Source organism: Salmo salar, chromosome ssa07 (assembly GCF_905237065.1).
Source record: "Salmo salar chromosome ssa07, Ssal_v3.1, whole genome shotgun sequence".
Classification (NCBI taxonomy): domain Eukaryota; kingdom Metazoa; phylum Chordata; class Actinopteri; order Salmoniformes; family Salmonidae; genus Salmo; species Salmo salar.
The window spans coordinates 48603010-48629396 of record NC_059448.1 but is presented as its reverse complement, the minus strand read 5'-3'; the positions used below and the strand labels follow the sequence as shown (position 1 = coordinate 48629396).

Below are 26387 nucleotides of genomic sequence, written 5' to 3'. Positions count from 1 at the left end.
TGTCTGCCTGTGTGAGGTAGGAGTCCTCTGTCTGCCTGTGTGAGGTAGGAGTCCTCTGTCTGTGTGAGATGGGAATCCTCCACCAGATGAATGTTAGTACTGGGAGGGATTGGATGATCAGTCCGCTGTCTCGTTAGCTGACGGAGGGGGAGAGAGAGAAGCGAGGAGGGGGTGACTTCAGTAGAGTATGTAATAGGAAACCAGCCCTTTCTCTCTCTCCTCCTCTCTCTACCCTTCCTTCTCTCATCTCTTTCACTCATCAAGTCTGTCCTGCAGGCGGTTGGATGTAATAGCAGCAGAGCTCTCTCCTCTGCCTTCTTTCTGGGTTAGTCACCAGGGAACCGTCTCAGTGGTACTTAAGTGCTTGACGAGGATAAGGACTGGGTCAACACAGGAACAATCAGGGAACCAGGGCTTCGGGATCGAGACAGTGCAGGAGAGGAGCCTTATAAGGTGGGTCCTTGGCTGGGCTGTCCTAGGCTGGGACAGGGGTGTGTGGACAGTCAATCTTTGTGACAGAGAGATCACTCACCGGGGCCGTGAAAGAGAGGCGGTAGTGGAAGAGAGCTGCATGGACTCGGGCTAACAGGTGCAGGGTCCCACTGGTAGACTGAGACTGAAAGGGAATAAGAACGGCTGAAAGGAACACATTTAGAAAGGAACACATTTAGAAAGGAACACAAGTATTAGCAAAAGCTCCTAAAGACTTGATCCAAATATATCTGCATTTGTGTCTTGTTAATTTAGATACCTGTTTACGGTTTGGTGGCTTATTTTTCTCCTTTCTATAATGATGGATAAGGGGTTCTGTGTTGAGTATTGTGAAGATATGTCTGAAATGACATGCTGTGAGGTGTCTGATAAGTAATGCTGACCATTGAATGTGTTTTTTATTATTGTTCTTCATCACTGATGTTTGCACACCATACTGTATTTATGGTGGGGTAAATGTTATTAACATTGAGTAGAAATAAGTAGAATTGTTATAGGACGTACTATTACAAATGTATCAGGGTGATCACAAGTGTGCCTTTGCTCTGGGACTGAGATTGTCACGTGGTCTGACGTTAACTATATGAGTAAAAATGGAAGGTTGTGAGTCTGAGATGATTGACTATAAACCAAAGATATAGTAAAAAGTATTATTCAATTCAACAGGTTGCTGTTGAGCCCTGAAACCTCCATTTTTATTACAAAAACATTTGTTTTTCTTAGCTCTTCCTGGTCAAACGTGTGCTTGGCAACATGTCCATGTACCCGAGCCGTTAACTTGTGAGTGACAGGGTGTGGTGTGAACACTCGGAGCCCCTCTGTTAGATCCTGTAGGCGGAGGGAAGACTCCGATACAGACAATTCACACAGAGTTCAACTCTTTACTCTCAGAATATTATTATTATCTGTTTACCATCTTTTATTTATATGCTCTAGGTCTAAATAGCATCTCTGTCATGACTAGAGAGAGAGACTCTCTCTCATGTAATTGATGTGTTGTAATTACAGTGTGGTTATCGCTAAAGTAGGAATCTTTGTACAAATAGAACCAGGAAGAAGAGCGAATCTAGACAAACAATCCATTTATCAAGTCGTAATCCAGATGGGACTGCTTTTTCCTCATTACGGTCCATGTACGGTGCATTCGGAAAATATTCAGACCCCTTGACTTTTTCCACATTTTGTTATGTTACAGCCTTATTCTAAAATGGATAAAGAAAATTCCCCTCATCAATCTACACACAATACCGCATAATGACGACGATCTAGTGTACAAAGCCATATGGAGAGCCATAAACGTATACATTAATTTGTCTGGCGAGACTGTACTCTGTCCAGAAATACTGCTGCTTGCAAATGTAATATTTCATTTTTTTAATATACATTTGCATAAGTATTCAGACCCTTTACTCAGTACTTTGTTGAAGCACCTTTGGCAGCAATTACAGCCTTGAGTCTTCTTATGTATGACACTACAAGCTTGGTACACCTGTATTTGGGGAGTTTCTCCCATTCTTCTCTGTAGATCCTTTCAGGCTCTGTTAGGTTGGGTGGGAAGCGTTGCTGGACAGCTATTTGCAGGACTCTCCAGAGATGTTCGATCGGGTTCAAGTCCGGGCTCTGGCGAAAGGACATTCAAAGACTTGTCCCAAAGCCATGCCTGCGTTGTCTTGGCTGTGTGCTTAGGGTCGTTGTCCTGTTGGAAGGTGAACCTTTGCCCCTGTCTGAGGTCCGGAGTGCTCTGGAGCAGGTTTTCATCAGGGATCTCTGTTCCATTCATCTTTCCCTCGATCCTGACTAGTCTCCCAGTTCCTGCTACTGAAAAACATCCCCACAGCATGATGCTGCCACCACCATGCTTCACCGTAGGGATGGTGTCAGGTTTCCTCCATACGGGATGCTTGGCCTTCAGGCCAAAGAGTACAATCATGGTTTCAAATAAAATGTTATTGGTCACATACACATGGTTAGCAGATGTCATTGCGAGTGTAGCGAAATGCTTATGCTTCTAGATCCGACAGCGCAGCAGTATCTAACAGGTAATATCTAACAATTCCACAACAAAACCTAATACACACAATCTAGTAAAGGAATTGGATAAGAATATAGAAATATATGGATGAGTAGTGACAGGGCGGCTAAGACGCAAAAGATAGTGTAGGATTCAGTATATACATATGAGATGAGTAATGCGAGATGTAAACAGTCTTAGTGGCATTATTAAAGTGACTAGTGTTCTATTTATTAAAGTGGCCAATGATATCAAGTCTGTAAGTAGGCAGCCGCCTCTCTGTGCTAGTGATGGCTGTTTAACAATCTGATGGCCTTGAGATAGAAGCTGTTTTTCAATATCTCGGTCCCAGCTTTGATGCACCTGTACTGACCTCGCCTTCTGGATGGAAGCGGGGTGAACAGGAAGTGGCTCGGATGGTTATTGTCCTTGATGATCTTTTTGCCTTCCTGTGAAATCGGGTGTTGTAGGTGTTCTGGAGGGCAGGTAGTTTGACCCCGATGATGCATTGTGCAGACTGCACCACCCTCTGGAGAGCCCTGCGGTTGTGGGCGGTGCAGTTACCGTACCAGGCGGTGATACAGCCCGACAGGATGCTCTCAATTGTGCACCTATAAAAGTTAGTGAGGGTTTTTGATGACATGTCACATTATCTTCAGCCTCCTGAGGTAGAAGAGGTGCTGTTGCGCCTTCTTCACCACACTGTCTGTGTGGGTGGACCATTTCAGTTTGTCAGTGATATGTACACTGAGGAACTTAACTTTCCACCTTCTCCAATGCTGTCCCGTGGATGGGGGGGAGTGCTCCCTTTGCTGAAGTCCACAATCATCTCTCTTGTTTTGCTGACATTGAGTGAGAGGTTATTTTCCTGACACCACACTCCGAGAGCCCTCACCTCCTCTCTGTAGGCTGTCTCGTCATTGTTGGTAATCAAGCCCACTGTTGTGTCGTCTGCAAACTTGATGATTACAGAAGAAAAGAAAGAGAAAATCAGGACAGAAGAAAAAGGATATCAAAGTGAAACAGTTCTCTAAAGACACAGGAGACAATAATACAAGAAACAACACTTCTGTAGCTTGTCAACTATGTGTCTGTCTATCCCTGTTCTCTCCTCTCTGCACAGGCCATACAAACGCTTCACACCGCGTGGCCGCTGCCACTCCAACCTGGTGGTCCCAGCGCGCACGACCCACGTGGAGTTCCAGGTCTCCGGCAGCCTCTGGAACTGCCGGTCTGCAGCCAACAAGGCTGAGTTCATCTCAGCCTATGCTACCCTCCAGTCCCTAGACTTCCTGGCGCTGACGGAAACATGGATTACCACAGATAACACTACTACTCCTACTGCTCTCTCTTCGTCTGCACACGTGTTCTCGCATACCCCGAGAGCATCGAGCCAGCGGGGTGGTGGCACTGGAATCCTCATCTCTCCCAAGTGGACATTCTCTCTTTCTCCCCTGACCCATCTGTCTATCTCCTCATTTGAATTCCATGCTGTCACAGTTACCAGCCCTTTCAAGCTTAACATTCTTATCATTTATCGCCCTCCAGGTTCCCTTGGAGAGTTCATCAATGAGCTTGACGCCTTGATAAGTTCCTTTCCTGAGGATGGCTCACCTCTCACAGTTCTGGGTGACTTTAACCTCCCCCACGTCTACCTTTGACTCATTCCTCTCTGCCTCCTTCTTTCCACTCCTCTCCTCTTTTGACCTCACCCTCTCACCTTCCCCCCCTACTCACAAGGCAGGCAATACGCTTGACCTCATCTTTACTAGATGCTGTTCTTCCACTAATCTCATTGCAACTCCCCTCCAAATCTCCGACCACTACCTTGTATCCTTTTCCCTCTTGCTCTCATCCAACACTTCTCACTCTGCCCCTACTCGGATGGTATTGCGCCGTCCCAACCTTCGCTCTCTCTCTCCCGCTACTCTCTCCTCTTCCATCCTATCATCTCTTCCCTCTGCTCAAACCTATCTCCTGATTCTGCCTCCTCAACCCTCCTCTCCTCCCTTTCTGCATCCTTTGATTTTCTCTGTCCCCTATCCTCCAGGCCGGCTCGGTCCTCCCCTCCTGCTCCGTGGCTCGACGACTCACTACGAGCTCACAGAACAGGGCTCCGGGCAGCCGAGCGGAAATGGAGGAAAACTCGCCTCCCCTGCGGACCTGGCATCCTTTCACTCACTCCTCTCTACATTCTCCTCTTCTGTCTCTGCTGCTAAAGCCACTTTCTACCACTCTAAATTCCAAGCATCTGCCTCTAACCCTAGGGAAGCTCTTTGCTACCTTCTCCTCCCTCCTGAATCCTCCTCCCCCTCCCCCTCCTCCTCCCTCTCTGCGGATGACTTCGTCAACCATTTTGAAAAGAAGGTTGACGATATCCGATTCTCGTTTGCTAAGTCAAACGACACCGCTGGTCCTGCTCACACTGCCCTACCCTGTGCTTTGACCTCTTTCTCCCCTCTCTCTCCAGATGAAATCTCGCGTCTTGTGACGGCCGGCCGCCCAACAACCTGCCCACTTGACCCTATCCCCTCCTCTCTTCTCCAGACCATTTCCGGAGACCTTCTCCCCTTCCTCACCTCGCTCATCAACTCATCCTTGACCGCTGGCTACGTCCCTTCCGTCTTCAAGAGAGCGAGAGTTGCACCCCTTCTGAAAAAACCTACACTTGATCCCTCCGATGTCAACAATTACAGACCAGTATCCCTTCTTTCTTTTCTCTCAAACTCTTGAACGTGCCGTCCTTGGCCAGCTCTCCTGCTATCTCTCTCAGAATGACCTTCTTGATCCTAATCAGTCAGGTTTCAAGACTGGGTATTCAACTGAGACTGCTCTTCTCTGTGTCACGGAGGCTCTCCGCACTGCTAAAGCTAACTCTCTCTCCTCTGCTCTCATCCTTCTAGACCTATCTGCTGCCTTTGATACTGTGAACCATCAGATCCTCCTCTCCACCCTCTCCGAGTTGGGCATCTCCGGCGCGGCCCACGCTTGGATTGCGTCCTACCTGACAGGTCGCTCCTACCAGGTGGCGTGGCGAGAATCTGTCTCCGCACCATGCGCTCTCACCACTGGTGTCCCCCAGGGCTCTGTTCTAGGCCCTCTCCTATTCTCGCTATACACCAAGTCACTTGGCGCTGTCATATCCTCACATGGTCTCTCCTATCATTGCTATGCAGACGACACACAATTAATCTTCTCCTTTCCCCCTTCCGATAACCAGGCGGCGAATCGCATCTCTGCATGTCTGTCAGACATATCAGTGTGGATGACGGATCACCAGCTCAAGCTGAACCTCGGCAAGACGGAGCTGCTCTTCCTCCCGGGGAAGGACTGCCCGTTCCATGATCTCGCCATCACGGTTGACAACTCCCTTGTGTCCTCCTCCCAGAGTGCTAAGAACCTTGGCGTGATCCTGGACAACACCCTGTCGTTCTCCACTAACATCAAGGCGGTGACCCGATCCTGTAGGTTCATGCTCTACAACATTCGCAGAGTACGACCCTGCCTCACACAGGAAGCGGCGCAGGTCCTAATCCAGGCACTTGTCATCTCCCGTCTGGATTACTGCAACTCGCTGTTGGCTGGGCTCCCTGCCTGTGCCATTAAACCCCTACAACTCATCCAGAACGCCGCAGCCCGTCTGGTGTTCAACCTTCCCAAGTTCTCTCACGTCACCCCGCTCCTCCGCTCTCTCCACTGGCTTCCAGTTGAAGCTCGCATCCGCTACAAGACCATGGTGATTGCCTACGGAGCTGTGAAGGGAACGGCACCTCCATACCTTCAGGCTCTGATCAGGCCCTACACCCAAACAAGGGCACTGCGTTCATCCACCACTGGCCTGCTGGCCCCCCCTACCTCTGAGGAAGCACAGTTCCCGTTCAGCCCAGTCAAAACTGTTCGCTGCTCTGGCACCCCAATGGTGGAACAAGCTCCCTCACGACGCCAGGACAGCGGAGTCAATCACCACCTTCCGGAGACACCTGAAACCCCACCTCTTTAAGGAATACCTAGGATAGGATAAAGTAATCCTTCTAACCCCCCCCCCTTAAAATATTTAGATGCACTATTGTAAATTGGTTGTTCCACTGGATATCATAAGGTGAATGCACCATTTTGTAAGTCGCTCTGGATAAGAGCGTCTGCTAAATGACTTAAATGTAAATGTAATGATTGAGTAGAGGCATGCATGGCCATGCAGTCATGGGTGAACAGGGAGTACAGGAGGGGGCTGAGAACGCACCCTTGTGGGGCCCCAGTGTTGAGGATCAGCAGAGTGGAGATGTTGTTTCCTACCTTCACCTCCTGGGGGTGGCCCGTCAGGAAGTCCAGGTACCCAATTGCACAGGGCGGGGTTGAGACCCAAGGTCTCAAGTTTAATGATGAGTTTGGAGGGTACTATGGTGTTGAATGCTGAGCTTTAGTCAATGAACAGCATTCTTACGTAGGTATTCCTCTTGTCCAGATGGGATAGGGCAGTGTGACGGCGATTGCATCGTCTGCGGACCTATTGGAGCGGTAAGCAAATTGCAGTGGGTCTAGGGTGTCAGGTAGGGTCTCAAAGCACTTCATGAAGACAGAAGTGAATGCTACGGGGCGGTAGGCATTTAGTTCAGCTACCTTTGCTTTCTTAGAAACAGGAACAATGGTGGCCATCTAAAAACATGTAGGGACAGCAGACTGGGTTAGGGATTGATTGAATATGTCCGTAAACACACCAGCCAGCTGGTCTGCGCATGCTCTGAGGACGTGGCTAGGGATGCCGTCTGGCCTGGAAGCCTTGCGAGGGTTAACACGTTTAAATGTTTTACTCACGTCAGCCACGGAGAAGGAGAGCCCACAGTCTTTGGTAGCGGGCCGTGTCGGTGGCAGGCACTGTTATCCTCAAAGCGGGCAAAGAAGATGTTTAGTTTGTCTGGAAGCAAGGGGCTGTTTTCTGTTTGTAATCCGTGATTGTCTGTAGACCCTGCGACATAGGTCTCGTGTTTGAGCCGTTGAATTGCGACTCCACTTTGTCTCTATACTGATACTTTGCTTGTTTGGTTGCCTTACGGAGGGAATAACTACACTGTTTGTATTTGGCCATATTCCCAGTCGCCGTGCCACGATTATATGCGGTGGAACGTGGTTTCTGTTTAGATTGAATGCTGCCATCAATCCACGGTTTCTGGTTAGGGAAGGTTTTAATAGTCACAGTGGGTACAACATCTCCCATACACTTCCTTAAACTCGCTCACCGAGTCAGCGTATACGTCAATGTTATTCTCTGAGGCTATCCGGAACATATCCCAGTCCACGTGATCGAAGCAATCTTGAAGTGTGGAAACTGATTGGATAGACCTAAGAACGGGCGCTTCCTGTTTTATTTTCTGCCTATAGGAAGGAAGGAAGCAACAAGGTGGCGTCATGGTCAGATTTGCCAAATGGAGTGCAGGGGAGGGCCTTGTATGCATTGTAGAAGTGGTAGCAATGCTTGAGCGTGTGACTCGCTCATGTTCAATTAGACCAGAGATTCTTGTTTCTCATGGTCTGAGGGTCTTTAAGTGCCTTTTGGCAAATTCCAAGCGGGCTGTCATGTGTCCTTTACTGAGGAGCGGCTTCCGTCTGACCACTACTATTAAGGCCTGATTGGTGGAGTGCTGCAGAGATGGTTGTCCTTCTGGAAGGTTCTCTCATCTCCACAGAGGAACTCTGGAGCTCTGTCAGAGTGACCATCGGGTTCTTGGTCACCTCCCTTTCCAAGGCCCTTCTTCCCCGATTGCTCAGTTTTGCCAGGATGCCAGCTCTAGGAAGAGTCTTAGTGGTTCCAAACTTCTTCCATTTAAGAATGATGCAGTGTTCTTGGGGACCTTCAATGCTGCAGACATTTTTTGGTAACCTTCCCAGATCTGTGCCTTGACACAATCCTGTCTCGGAGCTCTACGGACAATTCCATCGACCTCATGGCTTGGTTTTTGCTCTGACATGCCCTGTCAACAGTGGGACCTTATATAGACAGGTGTGTGCCTTTCCAAATCATCTCCAATCAATTGAATTTACCACAGGTGGGCTCCAATCATTTTGTAAAAACATCTCAAGGATGATCAATGGAAACGGGATGCATCTGAGTTCAATTTCAAGTCTCATAGCAAAGGGTCTGAATACTTATGTAAATGGTATTTCTGTATTTTATTTTTTATTTAAAAAAAATCTAAACCTGTATTCGGTTTGCCGTTTTGATATTGTGTGTAGATTGAGGAAGAATATTAATTTAATTAATTTTAGAATAAGTCTAACCTAACAAGTGGAAAAAGTCAAGGGGTCTGAATACTTTCCCAATGCACTGTAAACATGCTCAATTGTTTAAAATGTTAATAGTCCATTACAAAAGACAGACAGGGGAATTGCTCTCATTCAGTAAAGACATGACGGCAGGGCCAGACAATCAGATCTCCTGTTCGGCATCTAAGAAAAACAAATTGGTCTTAAAATGTCATCATACATTCATCAATTAGTCGTTTTTGAAAAGAGATAGGAAATTCATTAGGCAAAGGGCCAAGCAACACACAATAAACCCAATTATCGTTATACCCCTTCGGTAATGCATTGCTGTATTTATTCAAGTCCACCTCCTTTATGGAGACCGATTTAATTGTCATCTCCAGGATTCCTGGCAAGGCTTCGACAAGCAGAAATATTTCTGAACTGACTAGTCTCGCCAGACAAATGAATGTTTATAGCGATCCACATGGCTTTGTACACCAGAATGTGTAGCATTGCTCCTTATAAGGCTGTTATGTTTATCAATGTGGAGCTTGATTGTGTACATGGAGCACTGCCAGACATGCCTTAGGAGGTTAGGCAGGTCAGTTGTACTAGTTAGGTGCCAGTCATATTTGTAGGGATCTCCATGATATCACCGGACAGGTTATACAGTGGTAGATTTAAAGCAGGAGAGAAGTTCCAGTTGTATGTGTCTGGTGAGGTGGTGTGTCATGGCAGGCCTGTGTCTTATCTCACAGTAATGACTCTTGGCACTCAGCAGCAGTAGAGGCTCCGGTCTCCAGTGATGGTTTAAGCAGCTGTGAGGCTGACATCTCCAGTCCGGCGTAAGGGCTTCTCTCTCCGGGAACTCACCCCAGCTAGGGTGGGCTGGGATCGGGAGGGCTGGGGCTAGGGCCAGGGCCGGTTTAGGAAGCCATGCTGCCAAAGATCTTAGCCCTTCTGCACTTTTCCATATGCGTTCTAACTCTTCACACGACGACCCAAGCCCATCATGCAGGTTACATTTCAGCTGGGTGACATATGGTTCATCTGATCCCAGTACCTCAAACTTTCCATCAGCTGCATACCAAACTGAAAGTTTCATAGATATCTCACCCTCATCTATAAGCCATGAGAATATAGATCTGCCTTTGTGTGGGTACATTTTGTTTCCCCCATTTTTATTTTATTTTCTATTAAACCAAAATGGATCCTTTGTGCACAATACATTGAGTGGCGTGGCCATGGGCAGAAGAGCCTGCTCAGTTTTTCAGAGGCAGTGAGAAGCTCAGTCTTTGGTTAGCAGTAAGATAATCTCTCTACAGGAGAAAGTCCTCAGGTATTACCAGTCTTTATCAATAATGGAGCTCCTCTTGTCCAGTAATGGAAGCCGAGTGAAGGCAGAGAGGAGATTCTCCTTCAGCTCTTTTGTGTAGATGAATCTCATCCATAACAGTGAGCCATGTTAAAGGACATGGTAACTGATGGATTTAACTGTCATGTGACACTCTCTCTCTCCTTTAACAGGAAGTAGACGCCATAGGACAGGAATAGTTAACTAGCAGTGCTGCAGCCCTCCATTTTCATCCTACCTTTCTAATCAGGAATTGTTTCAGACCTGGGAAACCAGATGAGTGAATCAATCAATTACTGGGATCTATTAACAACCGGGAAGAGAAGAAAATCAGCAGTGCTGTAGCCCTCGGACTGGATTTGAGCATCCCTGCCGTATCTGTGGTACTGTAGTCTGACCAGTGATGTACCTCTCTCCTCCTCCCTCAGGTCGTTTGGACTAGGTGTGATTCCTGAGGCCCTGCTGCCATGAGGTCGCTGGAGGGGGTCGTGAAGACCCCGCCCTGGATAGGAGTTGGACCTACCCTCCTGGCTCTCTCTCTCCTCCTCACTTGTGTCTCCAGCTTCCTCCAGCCACTGCCAAGAGTCTTCCTCTCCTTCGAAGGTAAAGAAATGTCCTGTTTACTCCAACAGTGAATCCCTAAGCATCGGACAGACATGTCCTCCATCTAACCTTCTCCAGAACACCAGTAAAGCATTACCTCAGGCTTAGTCTCATCCTGGTCTGCTGTGTTTCACCACAGCTGTGATGAGCTTACAGAACACAATGAAGCTATTAGTTTATGGTGTTAATGGGTAACATATGGTCAATAACAGATTGATGCCCATCCACAGGATGTACAATCATCTTCGTCATTTTGAACTAACAAGAAAATACTATATAATTACCTTCTCTGCAATGTCTGAGATGAGGCCATCTCAGACATTCCCTTAGATGTTTGTGTTTGACATTTAATCAGTGTTCTGTGCCAGATAGTGGGAGGGCGGCTCTAACCTTTATAGTACCGATGCTGCTTAGTCCCTGTGGGACTTAACATTGTCGGGGTATTGCCGGGGTATCCTGGAATGACATTGACCTCATCCCGTCAGTAGATGATGCCTGGATATTCTTTAAAAGTGCCTTCCTCACCATCTTAAATAAGCATGCCCCACTCCAAAAAAAAAAATTGAACTAGGAATAGATATAGTCCTTGGTTCACTCCAGACCTGTCTGCCCTTGACCAGCACAACATCCTGTGGCGTTCGGCATTAGCATCGAATAGCCCCAGTGATATGCAACTTTTCAGGGAAGTTAGGAACAAATATACACAGTCAGTTAGAAAAGCTAAGGCTAGCTTTTTCAAACACAAATTTGCATCCTGTAGTACTAACTCAAAAAGGTTCTGGGACACTAAAGTCGATGGAGAATAAGAGCACCTCCTCCCAGCTGCCCACTGCTCTGAGGCTAGGAAACACTGTTACCACCGATTTTTTTATTTTATTTATTTTTTTGTATTTTTTTGTATTTTTTTAAATCCACTATAATTGAGAATTTCAATAAGCATTTCTCTACGGCTGGCCATGCTTTCCACCTGGCTACCCCTACCCCGGTCAACTGCCCGGCACCCTCCACAGCAACCTGCCAAAGCCCCCACCATTTCTCCTTCACCCAAATCCAGATAGCTGATGTTCTGAAAGAGCTGCAAAATCTGGACCCATACAAATCAGCCGGGCTAGACAATCTGGACCCTGTCTTTCTAAAATGATCTCTCCCGAAATTGTTGCAACCCCTATTACTAGCCTGTTCAACCTCTCTCTCGTATCGTCTGAGATTCCCAAAGATTGGAAAGCTGCCGCGGTCATCCGCCTCTTCAAAGGGGGTGACACTCTAGACCCAAACTGCTACAGACATATATCTATCCTACCCTGTCTTTCTAAGGTCTTCGAAAGCCAAGTTAACAAACAGATTACTGACCATTTCGAATCCCACCGTACCTTCTCCGCTATGCAATTTGGTTTCAGAGCTGGTCATGGGTGCACCTTAGCCACGCTCAAGGTCCTAAACGTCATCATAACTGCCATCGATAAGAGAAAATACTGTGCAGCCGTATTCATCAACCTGGCCAAGGCTTTCGACTCTGTCAATCACCACATTCTTATTGGCAGACTCAACAGCCTTGGTTTCTCAAATGATTGCCTCGCCTGGTTTACCAACTACTTCTCTGATAAAGTTCAGTGTGTCAAATCGGAGGGCCTGTTGTCCGGACCTCTGGCAGTCTCTATGGGGGTACCAGAGAGTTCAATTCTCAGGCTGACTCTTTTCTCTGTATATATCAACGATGTCGCTCTTGCTTTGGGTGATTCCCTGATCCACCTCTACGCAGATGACACCATTCTGTATACATCTGGCCCTTCTTTGGACACTGTGTTAACTAACCTCCAGACGAGCTTCAATGCCATACAACTCTCCTTCTGTGGCCTCCAACTGCTCTTAAACGCAGGTAAAACTAAATGCATGCTCTTCAACCGATTGCTGCCCGCACCTGTCAGCTCGTCCAGCATCACTAGTCTGGACGGCTCTGACTTAGAATACGTGAACAACTACTAATACCTAGGTGTCTGGTTAGACTGTAAACTCTCCTTCCAGACTCACATTAAGCATCTCAATCCAAAATGAAATCTAGAATCGGCTTCCTATATCGCAACAAAGCATCATTCACTCATGCTGCCAAACACGCCCTCGTAAAACTGACCCTCCTACCGATCCTCGACTTCGGTGATGTCATCTATAAAATAGCCTCCAACACTCTACTCAACAAACTGGATGCAGTCTATCACAGTGCCATCCGTTTTGTCACCAAAGCCCCATACACTACCCACCATTGCGACCTGTACGCTCTCGTTGGTTGGCCCTCGTCATACTCGTCGCCAAACCCACTGGCTCCAGGTCATCTACAAGTCTCTGCTAGGTAAAGCCCCGCCTTATCTCAGCTCACTGGTCACCATAGCAGCACCCACTCGTAGCATACCTGCTACAGCAGGTATATCTCACTGGTCACCCCCAAACAAAGCCAATTCCTCCTTTGGTCATCTTTCCTTCCAGTTCTCTGCTGCCAATGACTGGAACGAACTGCAGAAATCTCTGAAACTCGAGACTCATATCTCCCTCATTAGCTTTAAGCACCAACTGTCAGAGCAGCTCACAGATCACTGCACCTGTACATAGCCCATCTGTAAACAGCCCATCTATCTACCTACCTCATTCCCATACTGTATTCATTTATTTATCTTGCTCCTTTGCACCCCAGTATCTCTACTTGCACATTCATCTTCTGCACATCTACCATTCCAGTGTTTAATTGCTGTATTGTAATTACTTCGCCACCATGGCCTATTTAGTGCCTTAACTTACCTCATTTGCACTCACTGTATAGACTTTTTGTTTTCTTTTGTTCTACTGTATTATTGACTGTATGTTTTGTTCATTCCATGTGTAACTCTGTTGTATGTGTCGAATTGCTACGCTTTATCTTGGCCAGGTCGCAGTTGCAAATGAGAACTTGTTCTCAACTAGCCTACCTGGTTAAATAAACGTGAAATAAATAAAAAAATTGTCAGGTTCTTGGTTTGGGCCTGTGAGACCCTGAGATCGTGGTTCCATTTTTCAGTTCTATTCCATGTCATTGCGGCGAGCCAGAGCCGTACCTCTGTGAGATTGTACTGTGTCATGACTGACTGCCCTGGCTCAGCCTGGTCCTGGTTAAACTTTAAACACACCCAGTGGGTGGAGGCACTGTTTCCTTTCCCTGTGAGTGTTACAGCCTCTTGGTTTGATTCTGTTTTATTTAATTTCCTTGACACAGATGATTGGATGAATTATTAACCCTCTGAACTGGGGAGGAGGCTGGAGGGGTTGTTTCTCATGCTTTCAGGAACCACCTACCCCTCATAAGTGGTGTAACTGTACACTGGTGTTGATGTTGTACAGCAACTGCTGGGTATGTTTGATTATCTTTCAGTACCTCCAGGCTGATTTATTTAGTCCAATGCAGGAAACACTGTGGCTGTGCTATGTCTTTGTTGCACATGTGTCTGTGCGGCATCTGAGTGTGAAGAGGTGTTGTGACTGTGACTCATTGTCTTTGGAAAAGCTGTGATATATATATATACATACATACTGTGGTCATCTTTTTCCTTGACTCCCAGCACCTTTCTCTTCCTCTAACTGGCTCTCATCCTCTTTCCGCCCCTTTTCTCCTACTGTCTCCTTCTTTCCTTCCCTGACTTTCTCTCTCCTCTCCCTCTCTTCTTCTCTCTGTGATTGTCTCGAGTGCTGTAGCCCAGCTGTCAGACAGACGGTCAGTGAAACGCCCCACTCAGCAGAGCTGCTCACAGACAGGACCCAGGCTGTATAGACTTGTCTAGGGGATGTGTGGAGCGTTGCGGGTGGCTTGGAAAAAGCCTGCTCGCTCACTGCAAACAGACCAAACCACTGAAATACCTCTGGCTTTTACATACAACCACGGTAGGCCTATTCACTCCTGCCCTGTTAAAATGGCTGACCTCCAGGATTCACGGTCAACATGCAGGGAATGAATCTATCCCTGCTGCTGATCATGTGATTGGTTAATCCCTTTTCCATGTGTGGATATGATTTGTCCCCATTTCCTGCTTTAGTTTGGTTCTACTGTATCTGAGTGTAACGTCAAAGGGAACGATTATCAGTCAAATAGTTCCTAAAGTGGTTCTTGGTTGGGTAGCTCTGGTTTTGTGGTGGACCGGTAGTAGCTCGATTTATTTTTTTTATTTGAAAAGTCAGGTGTGTGTGTCACTTAGGATGATCTATGTAGGTGCTTTGCTGTGCTTCATTCCCATGGGACTCATTGGATTGAATTAGTGTGAAAACAGAAGCGAAGGGGATTTGGCAGTGACTGGAAGGACATTTCAAGGTAAATAAAGGAATGGAGATTTGATTGTGAGCCAAGATTTCAGGTGTTGGTTAGCTTCCATGCTGTGATTTTTAAAGCTATTCTGTCCGGGATGTTAAGCACGGGAGTTGAGCTGAACTGATCTATGTTGGTGGAGCTGGAAATCCTTTTTCGTTGGGGCGGACAGGCTCCATATTTCACCCTGCCTTCAGTGGAGCTTCTGCCTGGGAGAGATCCAGATGTAGGGAGTTTGAGACTCCTCTGACCCAGGGAGAGGGCTCTTCTCTCCAATAAACTCCAGTGTGGACGTCCTCACTGAGGGAAGTATTTGGGGTGCATGAGCTCTCTCCAGTACCAGGTTGGGGAGAGGTGAGGTGCAGGGCCCAGAGAGGGTAACAGGTGGGGGGTCCAGTCAGCAGCAAGTGTAAGGGTGTGTGTCAAAGGTTCTGCACTGGAGGTGAGATATACTGTAGTTCCCTAGAGTAAAGACTCTTTATTATTACAGCCTAAACTGACTAAACCAAAAAAGAGAAAATAAACTCTGGGAGGAGACTTGTCAGTACACAGTCTCTCTCTCTCTCTCTCTCTCTCTCGCTACCCCTCTCTCTCTCGCTACCCCTCTCGCTACCCATCTTTTCTTGCCTCTCCTGAAACTCTAGCCGAGGGTAAGGCAAGTTCACGTGGCTGAGTGAGTCAGCTCGCGTCTCCAGGAGTAGTTGCCATCACTGACATTCCTGCTCCCTCACACTGCTTAATCTTGTCTTGGAGAAGCAAATGGGACGGCAACCAAAACACAATAATAAACACTGAGAAACGCAGGCCCCAGAACGCAGCCCTATATAATAAACAGTCAAATACGGCCATACGTTTCAGTGAAGCTGGAAAATATATGAGGGGTTTCAATTTGTAGCAAAAATTATTATGAATGATAAGAGATTGTTTTTAAATTTGTTTTCAATCACTTTTATTTTCCCCAATATTTAGTCTAGCGTCGCCTTTCATTTGACATATTCCAAAACACAAACTCCATCTGTCTCAGTGAAAGTTAAAATAATGAATAGCGGACCGCTCCGAAGTCTGTGTTTTGTCAACCACGGATAAGATAAGGGCCATATTTTCCCATGAATCATTCAAATGTGAGAATGGTACAAAGCCCAGGACTGAGGACTGAATAATAAACCACTAACATTGAGGCGTCCTATATCTTTCTCTGAGCAGGTGAGGTGTAGATTAGACTGGACTTGGTCTAATCCTAGGCTGTCAATTAACTTCTGGGCCACATCCTGACTGATGGCAGCCCATTCTTGCATAATCAATGCTTGAAGTTTGTCAGAATTTGTGGGTTTGTGTTTGTCCACCCGCCTCTTGAGGATTGACCACAAGTTCTCAATGGGATTAAGGTCTGGGGAGTTTCCTGGCCATGGACCCAAAATATCTATGTTTTGTTCCCCGAGCCACTTAGTTATCACTTTTGCCTTATGGCAAGTTGCTCCATCATGCTGGAAAAGGCATTGTTCGTCACCAAACTGTTCCTGGATGGTTGGGAGAAGTTTTTCTCGGAGGATGTGTTTGTGCCATTCTTTATTCATGGCTGTGTTCTTTGGCAGAATTGTGAGTGAGCCCACTCCCTTGGCTGAGAAGCAACCCCACACATGAATGGTCTCAGGATGCTTTACTGTTGGCATGACACAGGACTGATGGTAGTGCTCACCTTGTCTTCTCCGGGCAAGCTTTTTTTCCGGATGCCCCAAACAATCAGAAAGGCGATTCATCAGAGAAAATGACTTTACCCCAGTCCTCAGCAGTCCAATTCCTGTACCTTTTGCAGAATATCAGTCTGTCCCTGATATTTTTCCTGGAGAGAAATGGCTTCTTTGCTGCCCTTCTTGACACCAGGCCATCCTCAAAGTCTTCGCCTCACTGTGCATGCAGATGCACTCACACCTGCCTGCTGTCATTCCTGAGCTAGCTCTGTACTGGTGGTGCTCTGATCAACTTTAGAGAATGACACAAATATACATTTTTCACAAAGTCTGCATGATGGCAATTTGCATATACTCCAGAATTTTGGAGGTGATCACCTGGCTTGCTGGACTTTTAGCCCGAAGACCTTCACATGAATTGGAACATTCTGGAGTATATGCAAATTGCCATCATGCAGACTTTGTGAAAAATGTATATTTGTGTCATTCTCAACTTTTGGCCACGACTGTACAAGTCAAGTGCACTGCGATGTCGATAATCTGTGTTTATTTAAATCCCTGCCATAGATTATATGGAGAAATGTTTCAATTTCAACTAAGGTGGAAAATGAATCTGGGTCTGGTCCAGTTGTCATATAGCATTGTCCTTTCTCAACCCGATTCAGTGACATAGGTGATATGCTATTAATCAGAAACAGAATTCACTTTTCTCTCTTTGCTTTTTACCCTGCAAAATATACTTTCAAACATACAGTATCTGGATTTCATCTCAGTTTATTTGGCCAAATTGCTGAGCATAGAAGAAAACGTTAGATCATCAGAAAGGCCCTGGCTCATGCCATATTGATACTTTGTCGTTTGACCCATGTGAAACATTTGACAACCTTTTGTTGGCTGCGTTCTGCACCTACCAGTGAGTTTACAAGCCAATACGACAATGTTTTAGCCCTGATCTAATTGTTAGGAGGCCGTGTTAATGAGTTGCCTGTCCAGGGCTATGGCTATATGGTACTTATCACACATCTAAGGCTGTCTGTATACGGTCTGGTAGGATGATTTGGGTTTTGTTTCTCTCTCTGGGTGATTTGTGAAGAGGATTCTACACTAACGCAGTGGGTGTTGCGAGTCATGGTCACTGTCGCTGCTGACAGGGTACGTGTGGCTCAGGGTGGGTGCTGGTCTTTATTTAAGGTGTCATTAATGTCATCTGTCCTGGTAAAACACTGCTGGCGGTCAGGGTGTCACTGTGTAAATGAGGCTTAAGAAAATATATAAGTATTTGGATGTAAAAAAAATGTGTGTGTTTTAGCAGGTGTCTATTTGAATCCTCCTGTCTAGACCTTGGCAGAGAGCCTTGGTCGTGTAGCTGTAGTTTGAGACGTGTGGGAGATGGATTAAGATGGTGTTCTTGTAGTGAGTGTTCCCTCTCTCTGGGAGCTACTCCTGTTCCCAAACCCTGAGCGGAACCAGACGTCACACACACACACAGCCGCCTGTCTCACAGCCTTTCACCATAGAACGGATGTTCTGGTTCCCCAGCTTCCAGAGATGAGTTCCTTCTTTTATCATGCGTCATTAGAATCTCCTCCTAGCCCTCATTATTCATAAAGGATGACTATCAGGAGGTCGTCCAACTGTGAAGTATGTTTATTTAATTGTGGGATGGTGGGTGTGTGCGCATGCAAATTCTTCACATTTGATTACTTTCTACTTTTCCCTGAATCACCATGGAAACTGACAGTTTTTTTACGTCCCTTTTAATAAAACAAATTGAGGCTGTGAGCTGTTAAGTGAATATTTGGAATACTTCAGGTATCCTGAAAAATGTTTGACCCCTTTCAGATTTAACTCTAAGACTCCTCAGCGTTTTACTGAGGAAAATCAAGAGGTGAATTCAGTGGAATTGAAACGTAGCCAAGGTAAACATTTTCCGAATTCCTACGTGAGGGACTCATTTGGAAGATAAACAGCAGAGCCTTGCCAATGTAGCATTCACCTCCTGTAAGATAATGTCTCAAACTTTAAATTTAATGGGAAGGTCCGAGCCAGGGGTTTGATATTCAAGGTTTTATCCCTGCCGAACCTAAACCTCAACCTGATCATAAATCGCCTAACTTGCCCCAGATCTCATGATAATGTGTTCTCTATGGGTTTGACCTTTTGTCTTCTATCTCTGACCCCTCTGCAATTACGGGGCCTGGATAGGTCAAACAGACCGCAGCCTGCATGGTCGTCAGCAGGGTCAATAGGAAGTCAAAGGTTATAGGCAGGGCTGACGCAGGGCAAAAGTGGACCAGTGTGTCTGCATTAGTGCTCAGGGGCATGGAATTAAAGTAAAATGCTTATGATTTCACAGAGCATCCCATATCTGCAAATCACAAATCTGTGATGCAGTGGCGGTTCTAGACCATTTCAACTGGGGGGGCCAAGCTGGGGCCAGTTGTACTGTTAGAGGGGCCAGTTACATTAGACGTTATTGTTGTCATATCGTTTTCTTCACTGCATTGCAGGTATTAGCAGACACAAAAGACCATGTTCATAATCATCATCGTTGCCACCCCCCCCCGCCACAGAACCGCTAGTGCCATGATGGTATGCTCCAGGGAGTTCAAGGCTATACAAACCAGTGACCTGTCATTACTGTCGACAGAGAGATGTTTAGATGTACAAATAACTGACTGGGGTCGTTTTTTGTGTGGTTGTTGTTTGTGTCTCCAGGCATGTGTCCTGTTGCTAGCCGAGCTAATTGATTGAGTTAGAACCTGGACATTCTCCAATGAAGGTTAGCAGGTACAGGCTGCAGCAAAGCCTACGGCTGCTATGTTTGCGGATAGGGTTTGACAAGCCTTCTGTCAGTCATACCTTGTCTCTCTTTTCTCCTCCTTTCTCTTCCTGTCTCTGTGTTTTGACATTTCTGTCTTTGACCTTGCCGCCCCAGATGAATGTTTTAGTGTTCATCCCGTGCACCATGTTGAAAGGTAATCAATGGCCATCAATATGGAAGAGACGGTATCTTTCTGGAAGATGCACAAGGTCAAATGGAAATGGTGACGGTTGGTCTTTGGGAATTTACAGATGTATCATTAAATATTTTATCTTGCACACAGAACTATTCTCATACTGGCTTTGAGCTTAAGTGCGTTTCCATAGAAAAGGCAATGGTTCTTTACATAATAAAATGGAAAAGGCTAAATTAACACAGCTAGACTATTACATACAGTTCTTTTGGAAAGTATTCCGACCCCTTCCCTTCTATATTTTGTTACGTTACAGCCTCTTTGTAACATGGATAAAAAAAAATATAGAAACATCTCATGGATCTATACACAATACCCCATAATGACAAAGCGAAAACTGGTTTCTAGAAATTTTTGCAAACGGATACCTTATTTACATAAGTATTCAGACCCTTTGCTATGAGACTTGAAATTGAGCTCAGGTGCATCCTGTTTCCATTGATCATCCTTGATGTATCTACAACTTGATTGGAGTCCACCTGTAATAAATTCAATTGATTGGACATGGTTTGGAAAGGCACACAGCTTTCTATATAAGGTCCCACAGTTGACAGTGCATGTCAGAGCAAACACCAAGCCATGAGGTCGAAGGAATTGTCCGTAAAACTCAGATCTGGGGAAGGGTACCAAAAAATGTCTGCAGCATTGAAGGTCCCCAAGAACACAGTGGCCTCCATCATTCTTAAATGGAAGAAGTTTGGAAACACCAAGACTCTTCCTAGAGCTGACCGCCCAGCTAAACTGAGCAATCGGGGGAGAAGGGCCTTGGTCAGGGAGGTGACCAAGAACCCGATGGTCACTTTGACAGAGCTCCAGAGTTTGTCTGTGGAAATGGGAGAACAGAACCTTCCAGAAGGACATCTCTGCAGCACTCCACCAATCAGGTCTTTATGTTAGTGTGACCAGACGGAAGCCCCTCCTCAGTAAAAGGCACATGACAGTCCGCTTGGAGTTTGCCAAAAAAGCATGTTTTTGGGGATGTTTTTCAGCTGCAGGGACTGGGAGACTAGTCAGGATCGAGGGGAAAGATGAACGGAGCAAAGTACAGAGAGATCCTTGATTGAAAACCTGCTCCAGATCGCTCACGACCTCAGACTGGGGCGACGGTTCACCTTCCAACAGGATAACAAACCTAAGCACACAGCCAAGACAACGCAGGAGTGGCTTTGGGACAAGTCTCTGAATGTCCTTGAGTGGTTCAGCCAAAGCCCGGACTTGAACCCGATCGAACATCTCTGGAGAGACTTGACAATAGCTGTGCAGCGACGCTCTCCATCCAACCTGACAGAGCTTGAGAGGATCTGCAGAGAAGAATGGGAGAAACTCCCCAAAAACCAGTGTGCCAAGCTTGTAGCGTCATACCAAGAAGACTCTAGGCTGTAATCCCTATCAAAGGTGCTTCAACAAAGTACTGAGTAAAGGGTCTGAATACTTCTGTAAATGTGGCAATTTATTTTTGTACATTTTCAAAAATTTCTAAAAAAACTTTTTGCTTTGACATTATGGGGTATTGTGTGTAGATTGGGGAGGGGGAAACAATTTAATCAATTTTATAATAAGGCTGTAATGTAACAAGATGTGAAAAAAAATCAAGTGGTCTGAATACATTCCAAATGCACTGTATTCAATAACAATGGAAAAAGTGACTCTTTTGGAATAATTTTTTATTATACCAGTGAAAATGTTTGTATTTTATTGTCACGTCCTGACCATGGTAAGTTGTTATTTTCTATGGTAGAGTAGGTCAGGGCGTGACGGGGGGTTGATTCTATGTCTATGTTAGGTTCTAGTTTTGGCATTTTTATGTTGGTTTGTTTGGGATGATCTCCAATTAGAGGCAGCTGGTCCTTGTTGTCTCTAATTGGAGTTCATGCTTAAGTATATATATTTTTTTCTCCTGGGTTTTGTGGGTAATTATTTTTGAGTAGTGTTTGTTTCTCCTCTGCGTCACGGTTTGTTTTGTCTATTCAGTTATTGGATGTATTGCATAGTTTAAGAGAGTAAATAAAATGTGGAACTACCCACACGCTGCACCTTGGTCCTCTCCTTTTGACAGCCGTGACATTTATTGATGGGATCAATGACAAAATGTGAGTTATTTTAGCCTTTTGGAGGTCAAGACCATTTTCTGACATCTTGGTCATAACATATAGGTTTTGAGTGAAGGTTAAAAGAAACTGCAGGTCTGTTACCAGTTACTACTCTCTGTACCCTCACCAGTGGTGGAAAAATTACCCTACTGTCATACTTGAGTAAAAGTAAAGATATGTTATTAGAAAATGACTCACGTGAAAGTCACCCAGTTAAATACTACTTGAGTAAAGTCTAAAAGTATTTCGTTTTAAATATACTTAAGTATCAAAAGTAAATGTAATTGATCAAATGTACTTAAGTATCAAAAGTATAAATCATTTAAAATTCCTTATTAAGTAATCCACACGGCACCCTTTTCTTTAAATTTACGGCTAGCCAGGGGCACACCACCACTACAAAACATTTGTTTAGTGAATCCGCCTGATCAGAGGTAGTAGGGATGACCAGGGATGTTCTCTTGATAAGCATTCAAAATGTAACGAGTACTTTCGGGTGTCAGGGAAAATGTATGGATTAAAAAAGTACATTATTTTCTTTAGGAATGTAGTAAAGTAAAAGTCGTCAAAAATGGTCAAGTACAAATACCAAAATGACTTGAAAGTATTTTTATTTAAGTACTTTACACCACTGCCCAGTACTGTCTATTAAACCTCCCCTACACCCGACAGTTTCAAGTTTTATTAGTCCTATGTATGGGATACACATAGTATACACCGGCCAACCAAATGCTTACTTGCAGTTTCCTTAACAATGCAACAACAATAATAAATAATACAAGATAAGAATACGAACGTAAAGTAAATGACTCAGTAGAATAGAATAAACATTTTAGCATAAGTATAATACAAGAAGGCACATTTTATAGTCCAATATTGATACTCCCTCTGGTCTCATGGGGCCTGTAGTCTGTAGCTGAACTGACAGTAAAAATACATTGATTTAGTACCTGCGGGCGGGGTGAAGGAGTAACTGGAGGACTGGTTAAGTGAAAGGTCATGAGAGGCCCTAAGGGGGGTTGAAGAAGAGGCCAGGTGCTAATTAAGGCTAACGCTAGCTAGCGTGATGGACAGGTTGGTTTGCGTCTCCGGTTTCAGACTCCTGGAGGGGATATTACCCAAGACTGCTCTGACGCTGGTGCTGGGTAACCTCACCCTGCAGAGTCTTAGAGAACCACACTCTCACTGCCAAGGAGAAAGATTACTCTGTCCTTCGTGTTATACCCTTGTGTCCTACGTAGTGAAGATGGAGTGAGAAATCAATGATGGGGAGGTCATACCAAAGGCTGATAGGAGAATAGTCATCCTACATATGACCATGAGACCATGCTCTGGCACGATACCCAACCCGCCCCCTCTGCTTTACCTGCCTATATACCACCCAAAACACTGTGTACTGTAGGCTAGGCCTATATCCCCATGGAGATGGAAGAAATGTCCCCGTGCGGGTCAGCGTCTCCAGAGCCAGACTGACGCTTTGAGTTGCCAGGATAAAGGTTGTGAGTGGCGCAGTATGTGTGAATGTACCAACATTGTATTAAAGGAGTGTAGTCATGCAGAACTGAACCCAAGGAGATGTGGCATTGTCCTCACAAAGAGCACCGACACTTGGCAAGAGGTCTAAAGTCAGACGTTTATAAAGAAACCCACTCCATCTTCAGTGGGTACATGAATCAGGGGGTGGGAGTGTACTAAGCCCATGCTTCAATATTTATCAAGGCGAGTGATTGGGATGCGCCTACTCCTGCCCCTGAAAACAGTGGAACACAGGTCCTATTCGCTGAAAATAGATGATGCCTCATTTGCATGTGATTAATGAATTCATGATGGCCTTTGAGGGTGCGGTCCATTTTGAAAAGGACTGCATTGAATCTGAGACACAAAGGGAGGTTTTTGATTGGCCGCCTGCCCAGCTCTGTGGTGTTAATGGGGTCTGAAGACCTCTGGGCCTTTGGCTCTCACACTGAGGTAGCCAACATCCAGAAAGAATTCACACTCCACAGGCCTAGTTAACCATTTAACCTAGTCTAGCTTTTCAGTACTCCTATGAGTAGAGCTGATTTAAATCTTGGTTGAGTAGACTTGGTTCTCTTAAACTTCAGCTCCAGATGAGCATTGACTTGAACCATCCTATACTGTGTATGGCATCCATATTAGGAAGTTGTCGTAATCCTGATCCTTTGATACCTCTCCTGCCTCTTTGTGCACCTGACCCTGCCTGGACACAGCTGGACTACAGGTGTAATGGCTCTGTACAGCCTGAGTGTGTCAGTCCCCAGCTGGTGCCCCCCTACATAGGGAGAGTAGAATGAGCCTGTCAGGGTGGCTCAGTGGGCCGACCAGCACAGACTGCTGACTCCGTGTCCTTGAACCCGATCTTGGGGGGGACCCACATAGTCATCACTCTTGTAAAAGCCAGACGGCGTACTTTCCAGAGGCGCTGAATCTCTCTTTTTACAATTCTGCAATGTGATAAACTGTTCCTTGTATGGCGAGCCAAACCTAAAACACCACTGGCTTGTTTACTGGTGGGGATCATGGTGGAGGCCCACTACTTTGATCAGCCTAACAATTTGTAAGTCGCTCTGGATAAGAGCATCTGCTAAATGACGTAAATGTAAATGGGAGAGTTAGTCTGTCATTCTGTGTTATGGGTTTTCACTTCGCCGGAGGGAAACTTCTTATTCTCTGTGGTGGCACCATTCCCGTCTCCCTCCCTTTCACTCCCCCCTCAATGTAATCACAGCACCATGAAACAAGACAAGGCCTATCCCATCTACATTTATAAAATTATGAAATGAACACTGCAATCTCTTCCACGATTTTAATTACAGTAAAACCATCATGGGCGGAAGGACAAGTCCCTGCTGCTGCCCAAATCCTTCACTTAGATTCTACAGACTGACATCACAACTGTTTTGTTCCTTTTGGACAGTACTATGTGGCATGCAGGACGGTTGTTGCCTTTCTCTGCTGTCCTCCCTTAGTTTAGAGGACTCGTTTATAGGGAATGAAGATCAAAGCTTGTAGTCTGGTCATGTCATCAGATGTTCCTGGTGGATACATTTTTAGACTGAATTAAAAGTCTGCTGTCTTAAACAGATTCGCCCTCCGTGCAAGGTTCACTGGATTGGGGATCAATGCAAATGTGAATCGAAAGTGTGTTAATAAGCTGAAATATAGATCATCTGAGATCCTGCTGTGATGTCAAGGTGAATGTGTATTCATTAGGCTCGTTAGTTACATTATCACCGAGGATGTCTGACCTGTCTTGGGTGACCGCTAGTATGGATTTATATCTGGGTTTTAGTCTTGCATGCAAAATATGTGGACTACTTCACTCAGACTAGATAACATCATCTGCAGTTGCTCTGCGGCAGTGTACGACCATGCGAAGCCCGCAACCCACCACCACTCTTAAATATTGAATGACCGTTGTGGTCTCTTGGCCCCTACGAAAGGTTTTTGTGCCGCTTCCGCGTGACCAAGCTCTCACAAATGAACCACTCTTCAAAGGGACTAGAGGTATTACTGTGCGATCACCTGCAGCGGTCGGCTGCTCTGCAACCCGCAGTCCACAACGTGGATGACCGCTCCTAGTCAGAACGCTATTCCTGCACAGCGGAGCCCCCATGGGTGAACGCTCACAGTCAAAGTGAACTCGGGAGTCCTACCAGGAGACGCACAGGGGAAGGTGCGGCCCACCTGCCCACATAAATAATAGACTACCCACAATACTCTACTGAGTCCTCACCACTGCTCTGCATTCTCCTACTGCGGGCGTGTTCTGTAACGAGGGCAGAAATGTTTTTGTATCCTGTCCATGATGCCTGGTTTAAGCGATACTTCTGGGACTCATTATTACTGATCTATGACAGCCAATATATTGTTTAAGGTTTGCTTTGATTACATTTCCACAGCCACGTATTAATGTTATGGCGTCAAAAGCTTAACTCGTCCCACAAGGCTGACCTCCGATCCCATCAGGTCAAAGGTCAATGGGTTGTAGAATAAACATCCACAGACTTGCCTGCCTCCATCTCTCTTTGTAAGCCGATCTCATTATAAATTAGACACATTAAATTGTGCAAATCCCATGTATCTCAGGCAGAAAATGGTGGAGAAGCACTTGAGTCTTCATGTTTTCTTCAGACAGTGCAGGTGCGGTACACCAATGGCTATTGTGACATTTTGATAAAAGGCTGTAATGCTTACCTAGGCATGACTCCTGTGTTTCCTGCTGGGGTCATGATGAGCAGACACTGGATCCCATGGTATGCACCAGAGGCTATGCTCGCCTCACAGAGGATCAGCTGGGTGGCGGGGTCATGTGACGCATGCCTGCCGCGCTGTTTCCCCCCAAAACACTGGACTTAGTTAGGGCTTCCACCCACGGTAGGAAACATGAAAGTCTCCAATTCCTCCACTGAGAAAACAATAGAGTTAACTTATTATCATTATTTCACCCGGGCCGCCACACCCCTCTGAACACTTTGTTCCCCTTGTGGAATGTTCCAGAGGGACAATATGGATAGAATCAGACTGTACCAAGAGCATTGACTTTAGGGGGGTTT

General features: G+C 45.8%; 1 protein-coding gene across 2 annotated transcripts in view; it reads left to right on the top strand.

Annotated features, from left to right (window-relative positions):
• Nucleotides 1–26387, top strand: part of LOC106609494 (semaphorin-3C) — a 55368-nt gene that overhangs the window by 7496 nt on the left and 21485 nt on the right. The window contains exons 1-2 of one of the 2 annotated variants that reach the window (XM_014208367.2): nucleotides 223–453; nucleotides 10526–10700. In XM_014208367.2, coding sequence (XP_014063842.1) covers nucleotides 10565–10700 — 136 coding nt within the window. In that variant the 5' untranslated portion in view covers nucleotides 223–453; nucleotides 10526–10564. Of the gene's footprint in view, nucleotides 1–222; nucleotides 454–10525; nucleotides 10701–26387 lie in introns of those variants that run through there. The other variant, XM_014208368.2, reaches the window with a different exon arrangement.